At 36.8% G+C, this 7,809-nt stretch overlaps 1 protein-coding gene across 1 annotated transcript; it reads right to left on the reverse strand.

Annotated features, from left to right (window-relative positions):
• Positions 1-641: 641 nt before the first annotated feature.
• On the reverse strand, positions 642-6,051 carry LOC132626669 (probable protein phosphatase 2C 34). Its single transcript, XM_060341618.1, has 6 exons — positions 5,914-6,051; positions 3,874-4,135; positions 3,453-3,749; positions 2,484-2,601; positions 2,166-2,389; positions 642-1,412 (listed from the first exon to the last, which is right to left on the reverse strand). The coding sequence occupies exons 2-6, from the start codon at positions 4,102-4,104 to the stop codon at positions 1,188-1,190; spliced, it is 1,095 nt and encodes a 364-aa protein (XP_060197601.1). The 5' UTR covers positions 4,105-4,135; positions 5,914-6,051; the 3' UTR covers positions 642-1,187.
• Positions 6,052-7,809: the final 1,758 nt, after the last annotated feature.

Below are 7,809 nucleotides of genomic sequence, written 5' to 3' on the forward strand. Positions count from 1 at the left end.
TCATGTATATATTCGTTGTTGATGTAGCCTTGATAATGTAAACACCAAATGAGTAATTTTTTGTCGTCTTAATCACTACTAGCCCTAGGTAGCATTCAAGCATTCACAAAGGCAAGTATTTTTCGATCGTTTGCTTGAGCCCTGGTGAAAGAATCTTTTGCCAATTTAGCTGCATCTTTGATTCGCTATCAATGATGTTTATTAGAATCACAGATCAGCTTAGGTTCTTTACAATCTATATCTTTTGTTTTCCTTGTACTATTATCCTAACTCCTCTACTTTTTTTTTCCAGCGTACGTATGTATTCCGTTTTCTTCATAATTATGATGGAATTTATTGCGAAATAACCAGCCTACTGAAAGAAAAATATGAAATAGTTGCAAGAACATACGGGAATCAAGTCGCTTAATTTTTTTTAGTGTCTCAAAATGTCAATTCATACAATTTTCTGAATTTTGTTTCTCTAACGGTGTAATAAATACGTCGTAATTTGACGGGTTGCAATATGTTACATACCCTCTTCAATAAGTTATTATTCACATTCAATACGCAGACACTTTGATTGGTTTTAAGCGAATCTATTTTGAAATTTTACTTCTCTATATTGAGTACTTGTTACAGGTTACCCAAAAGCTTTTCACACGACCTATCGAGGTTGTAATGAAATTTGTATATAATACCGAATTTATTCCTCGAAATCTCTTAAAGAACTACAAGTCTACAACAATTTGTATAATATTAAAAGTAATGACAGATGGCATTGTTGTTGTGGGAGTTTAAAAGTCCATATGAAAAACAAAAAAATGTACGTGCATTAGAAAGGTTCTTTTCTAAACTGCCTAAATAGTCAAAAGCAAGAAGAAAGTGGAATTTTGACGGTGCATTGAAATATTTAAAGAAATGAAGATCCTAGCCGCCCTTTTTCTTTTTCATTTTAAAGTTTGCACACATAATATTGAGTATGTTCTATTCTGGAAAACAGAAATTAACCATATTCTTTAACGTTAAAGTTTGATTGACAAAAAGTACATGAACGAACATAAGTTTTGAAGCTAATTTCAAGATTTTCCATTTCATTGCCTGATAGAAATATAGAAAACATGAGCCTATGTATGAACTTATGTACAAATCAGTACAGGAAAAAGAGAGAAAACAAAAATTGCAGCAACTGTAAGTCAGCCGGTAGTTCATGTAAACTTCTTCTCGAATTTTGGACAATCCTGTTGTTTGGAAGGAGGAATACAGTTATGAAAGAAAAGGCAAATTGCAGAGATGTCATCCATGGGAACGCCTCTTCGTTTGCGTTTCCACGCACAAATAGCACTTTCCACCAGTCTCTTAGGTGCTTCTTCCCTTTCTGGTGTTGAAGAAACTATCTCCACTGCTTCTTGGTTTGACAAAACATCCCATACCTAATCAATATGAAAAAGGATTTCACTGTTAACTCCCTGAACTAATAAATACTCCCTCCCTTACATTATATATAGCGCTATTTGATTAAGCACAGCGTTTGAGAAAGAGAGACAGACTTTTGGCACATACCAAAAGTACATTTAAACTTGCGGTCGTAGACATATAGACACTTCTATGCCTATAAGAACATGTCATTAAGGGTAACATATGAAGTTTCTAAGTTAAAGAGCTTTTAAATATAGATATGTTTCATTTTTTATGGAACAGACTAAAGGGGAAAGAGCAGAGGTGGAGTTAGGATTTTTAGTTTATGAGTTCTAGATTATAATTATTTTTGCTTTTTTGATAGATTATTTGTACATATCAAATGAATTTAATACATATATAGATTTTGAGCTAAAGCTACTAGGTTCGTCTGCCGAACTCGTAGCCACCATTGTGGCTCCGCGCCCAGGAAAGTGTCATATAAATTGAACAGAGGAAATACATAATTAAGTTGCTCCCAAGGCCCTCGATTCGAGGCAATTATTCTGCATGGATCCAGGAGTAGGGATAGGGGAAAAGAACACCTCGAAGGATTACTTTGATGTAAGGTCTATTATTGTCTTATATAAGATGCAATTGGAACATCTTGGTAAAGATCTAGTCAGTGATGAGTTGATGGTGTGATTTATACAGGTTAAGCTTAGTTATTTGTTCATCATTCAATCAATCGTGTATTATGTAGTATTCCAAGACAATGGAATACATACCCCATCTGTTGCCAAGATGGCAAACTGATCTCTGTGGGTTATATTTCTTGATGTCAATTCTGGTTCAGAAATAAGGCCAAAGTCCTTTATGTAGTAATCACCAAAGGCTCTTGATAGTGCTAATCCAGGTCCTTCCCCCATGGGCATCCACACTCTGTATACCCCTGGTTCATCGTCGCACGACAACACCCTCCCTCTTGACTGCATTATTCGCTCGGTTTCACCTGTTATCATTAATACGTCACGATATTTAGTCTTTGCTGAAATTACATTTGGCAATCAAAAAACGAAATTATGGGAACATGGAAGAGAACCGACGAGGTAAGTTGGGTTTGAGGTCAACAGTGAGCTGAACTGGCACTAAACTACCATCATCATCTGTTGTTGCCAATACAGCTCGAGAATCTCCAATGTTTGCTACTACCAGTAGATCACCCTGAAAGTACGTCACATTTAGAAGTTTTCAGACAGGAGACAAGTGGTATCATAGAGCTTGAAAAAAGAAAAACTAAACGAATTTATGAAGCAGAAAGATATAAGTTATTTAAATGGTATCATTATGCATGCTAACTTCTCAAGATCCAATTTGTTTGCAGGAGGCCTGCTACTTGAGGAAGAAAAAGAGAAGATTTTCAAGCATTGCAAGTTTCAGAACTTATAGTGAGTGAATGTAAACATGGATCAGATAAAATCTTTGAGACCACATGTTAAAGGGGCAATTAATCATAGGAACTGGATGGAGTTTATTTTATGAATTTACACCAGCTATGTCCAAGCTGAAGCAGCAACATTAGACACTTGGCAGCTCATGGTTGGGATTATCAAGTCAATACAAATTAAAAATCTTTAGTAGTAAATTTTAGCCACCGTGTATTTGATTTGACCTATCCTGGAAGCAAACTACTGGATACCTTCAGAAGGCAAATATGTTTTAGATTATAAAAGAACTGTCAGTTCCTGATATTGACGAATTCCTCAACCAAGGATTTAAAATTAAAATTCCACTCCTGATCCAGAAAGAATCTGGCCAGGCTTTCTAAAGTTCCTAATACTTGTTTTTCTACGAACAAATGCTGGAGTTATCATCAATTAGAAACTCATATGTAACAACTAAATGTTGCCTCTCTAAATCTTCAACACTCCAATCCTGTCTGCTGACATGGTAGCTAATTACTTAAGCTGATAAAAGAGAGTTGCGGACGGAGATTGAAGTAAATGTCACTCGCTTCATTATCCTTCCATCCTGATAATCACAGAGTACTTTGAATTGTAAAGTGTATACTTTACCTGTCTAACGAGCGTCAAAGCTGTTGTACCACTGTAGAAAGAGTCAGCATGCTGCCCGAGCTCTTGATCTATGATGGAGCAAGTCTCAAAGTAAGATTGCTTCCAAATGTCAAACTGGAAATAGCTTTCATCTATTCCCATCCCATCGCCATCCATGTAGTTGGCAACCCGTTTCTGCCAATTACGAAGCAAAGCTGGTGGCATCAATTCTCTAACTCTTTTAGCAACAAGATGACCCCAAGGACCATGCCCATCAAACACCCCACAGAAAATCATGTCATCTTGGCATCCAAAGTCCTAAATTCAAATCATATAAACTTCATCATGTTCTTGTTTTTATATCGACAATTTCAGATACATCAATGCCATTATGGGTCTTAGAGAGTTACACTACTATTTGTAAATGACGAGATTTTCATACCTCCCATACAAGAAATCTGTCCTGATTGATACCCTTCTTCCCTCCTTTGGAGAAAACAGCAGCCAAATTCTCAGAGCCACCAGCTACACAGCCAGATGATGTTAACATCATGTCGTTCTTTTTGGCTTCCTTAGCCATTGCATCCGCAGCTTCCCTTCCGACATCATGTTTACTTTTCCTCCCATTTCTAGATTTGGTAAAGCCAGTGAAAATAGAAGAGAACTGCACCATTTTTCTTTGTTCCTAAATATAGCTGCAGATCCTACCAAGCATAATTATGGAGAAATTAGGATTCCTTGTGACTACAATTTATGAAAATAATAAAACAAGAGCGAAATGGTGATACTCTAACATAAGAACATGTTGCATAAAATGAAGTTATAATCCTCCAATTAGAACTCAAAACAAATTTTGTGTCCATATGTTTGTTGCGATCAACTTATTCAGCCTCCAATTTATAATTAAGAGAAAGTGATTTATCTTTCAGGAGAGGTGTTAAACCAAATTATACCATTCTAACTTTTCCCACCCTTCTCCCCTTTCTGCTGATCCTACGCCCCTAAACTGAACCTGGGAGAAACTCTACATCAAAATACATACTATTGAATAATCAAGATGACAAACACACAGAAGAGCCTTTAGTGGATTTAGGCTAATTGACTCAAAGTGCGGAGAAGCCTACAACACACTTTATGGAGGAGAAAATTAAGGAAGGTGGAAGAGTGCATGCCAATGAGAGTAGCCATTGAATTTGCAAAATATATACACCATGAATTTAATTGGTAGACTCCGTAAGTGTTAGGACTAATAGGCTATTTATATAAGAAGTGAAAGCTCAGGTATACTTGGAATGATGTCTCTATAAAGAAAGAAGAAAGTTGGCATTAGCTTATGGAAGGAGCGCGATCCCCCCATCGCCCCCACCCCCTCAAAAGAAAATATAAATAGGAAAAGGCCCTTTATTGTAAACTTGAAGATCTATTCCAGAAATGCAAGGTTTTCTCTACTGATTCTCCTGATCAAACCAAAACAAGATCTAATCACCAATGGTACTAATTGTTAAATTCATAGTGCAAACTCATCTGAACAAGATTCACGGGCAAGACAATATTTTCTTTCAGTTAGTAAGCCTACTGAGGCTAATAGTCAGCCATTAATAGGTCCGTATCAGGCCCCGGGGAGTTGATCAAGTGGCAAAAGTTGAGTGATTTGTGACTTATGTCACAGGTTCGAGCCTCGCACCAACCAAACTAAGCTTGGTATTTAAGTAGAAAAGGATAGGGGTGGGCTCATTATCCCCGAGTTTCGAAGGCTGCGCTTGGTCCTAAGGGTTGGCTCAAGACAGATTTCTCTGTCATAAAAATAGGTCCAGATCATCCACCTCTTCTCCCTCCAAGAGAAGATATGCTAGCTAGTAGTAACTAGAGTAGTAGTTTTCTTTCTCACAATACTTGCAATATTTTGGATCCAAAGAGGCAGATAAAGGCTATTTCCCTAGTTCCACATGGAAGAAAAGCCTTCTTCATTAAAAGGAGAACCTCGAATACCCCCAGATCATTTAAAGCTGAAAGCTGAAGATGACTAGAGTGTCCATCTTTCATACCAAAAACATGATCCATAGTCTCCAATCTTAAATTTCTTATATTTATATTATCGCCCGTCTTCCACATCTTAAGGACAGAATTGTCCGATTAAGAGTCAAAGAGGAAGAGCAAATTACTACTCTCTCGTTCTGATTGACTAGACGCGAAAGTTAAGAAATAAAGACTTTAAAACTTCTTGATGTAAACATGTCTTGAGCTATAAGCATTGCCATTAAGGTTAAACAAAAAGTGTAGAATCATGTCATTCTTTTTAGAACAGACTAAGAAATGATTCCAAATATGATATCTGCATTCTTTTTAAAACGGTCAAAAGAAAATAGAGTGTCACATAAAAAATTTCTTTTTTGCAATATTATTAAGTACTACTATTTATGAATAAACGTATCATCAGGAAGCAACAAACAAACTTTCATGCAGAGCTAAGAGCAGGAATCACCTTGGTTTAGATCAACTTTAACCGAGCAATTCTTGATAAGTACATTCAGATTACAAAATCCTGACAAGCTTTAGGAAGCAGGCAGGTCTCCGGCAAAACTCCGGCAACAAAAGCTGATCGGTGAAACTTGAAGCAACTTCTGTCCCATTCTTGACTCTCCATTCATCATGAGCAGTCTAATATATAGTATATGGCGCCTTCGATGCATGCCAAAATATTTGAGATGGCTAAATTACTAATCAGTCCTTTGTGAGATAACAAAACTAAGTAGGTGTTTGGCCCTGCAGTTAGAATCATCATTTCATATTTTGATTTCAAATCAACATTTCTTTATGTAATTTGCATAAAATTTCAACTTTAATACATATCATGATTTTAAATTCCAAATTCTTCAAAAATTAGGATTTGGGATTACAGATAATGATTTCAAATTTTTTTTAAGTGTAAAACTTGAGACCCATAAGTTTATATTTTGTAAAAACAAGATCCATAAGTTGATAGATATTTTTTTAAATGTAAAACTTGACTCAAAGTAATAATGTTGGTTCGTCTTCTCGATCATCTGATTGGAAATGCATGCTTGGCATGAAGAGATTGTCTTTATCATGTGGGAATATTATATTAAAGAGTAGTTACATTACAACTTATGTTCAATTTTCCTTTTTATTGAACTGAAGTTCGATCAATAGATGTTGATTTTTAAAAAGGCCTTTTGGTACCCTATTAACTTTGTTATGAACTATGTGGTTTGCTCATTTGGTAAGATTGTACAAGAATTGGAGATGTTTTGATCGTTTTCATAACTTGTGGGGGTTTTCAAATTTATGAGAAAAAATACAACTTAAGAAATTCAAATTTCATGTCCAAACAAAACTTCAACTTCAAATCAATCTAATTTCAAATACTCCCTCCGGATCAAAAAGAGTGTCCACTTATCTGTCACGACCCAGCCCCGTGGGCCGCGACTGGTGCCCTACTTGGACACCCAAACAGACAAACATATCAAATCGTAACATACTTATCCAAATCTAATCACATACAGATAACGTATATAGGCACAAATATCACACGCTGCCTCAAATTATATCAAACTGTCTTAGACATATTTCAAACGCAACCATATGCATATATCAAAAATGTATCAAAAGCCGACAAGGCTATCAAATGGCACAACAGCCCAAAACACATATACGAATGCACGCCGACAAGGCTGCCATAACGAATAGAATCATATAAACACAACTGTACAGAAGTAGACACACACACCCACAAATACGTCTACAGACCTCTAAACAGACAAACCGAATCATATGGCGGGACAGGGCCCCGCCGTACCCCTGAACAAATACATATATACATAGCGAACAAATGTATACCAAAATGTGTGCTCTGAAATGAGAAGAGCACTCCAAACAGCAGAAGAGGATGTCCTAAATGGGTAGATCACCAAACTGTGCGTCTGTACCTGCGGGCATGAAACGCAGCCCCCCCAAGAAAGGGGGTCAGTACGAAATATGTACTGAGTATGCAAAGCAGAATATACAGAAAACAAACCTGAGACATAAACGAAGCAGAAGTGCCGAACATAAGTACAAATCCAATCATATCAAAATGTTTAGTTTCAAACATGTAAGTCATGCATAGGGTACAGAAGAATATGGTCGCCCTCCCGTCGATGGCGCCATAACACAACATAACACCAGAAAGTTGCAAATCTCCGTATCCCCGTCACATATCACATCACAACATAACGCCATACACAGCATAACACCAAATATATGTGGAACCCGACCCTCATTAGCGAGTAGCTCGGAGAACCATAACACAGCATAACTCCGGAGTATATCAAAGTGCGCACGATAACAGAACCGGCCCGGGAACCGGCGAAAGATATAA

This window comes from Lycium barbarum, chromosome 2, assembly GCF_019175385.1.
Source record: "Lycium barbarum isolate Lr01 chromosome 2, ASM1917538v2, whole genome shotgun sequence".
In the NCBI taxonomy this organism is placed as follows: domain Eukaryota; kingdom Viridiplantae; phylum Streptophyta; class Magnoliopsida; order Solanales; family Solanaceae; genus Lycium; species Lycium barbarum.

Bases quoted from the DNA above. Each gene is read 5' to 3' on its own strand.
- LOC132626669 (XM_060341618.1), bottom strand. From the start codon at position 4,104: ATGGTGCAGTTCTCTTCTATTTTCACTGGCTTTACCAAATCTAGAAAT. The intron at 2,602-3,452 runs GTAAAGTATACA...ACGTACTTTCAG, and splicing joins CTTTGACGCTCGTTAGACAG to GGTGATCTACTGGTAGTAGC. The intron at 2,390-2,483 runs GTCGGTTCTCTT...TAATGATAACAG, and splicing joins CCTCAAACCCAACTTACCTC to GTGAAACCGAGCGAATAATG.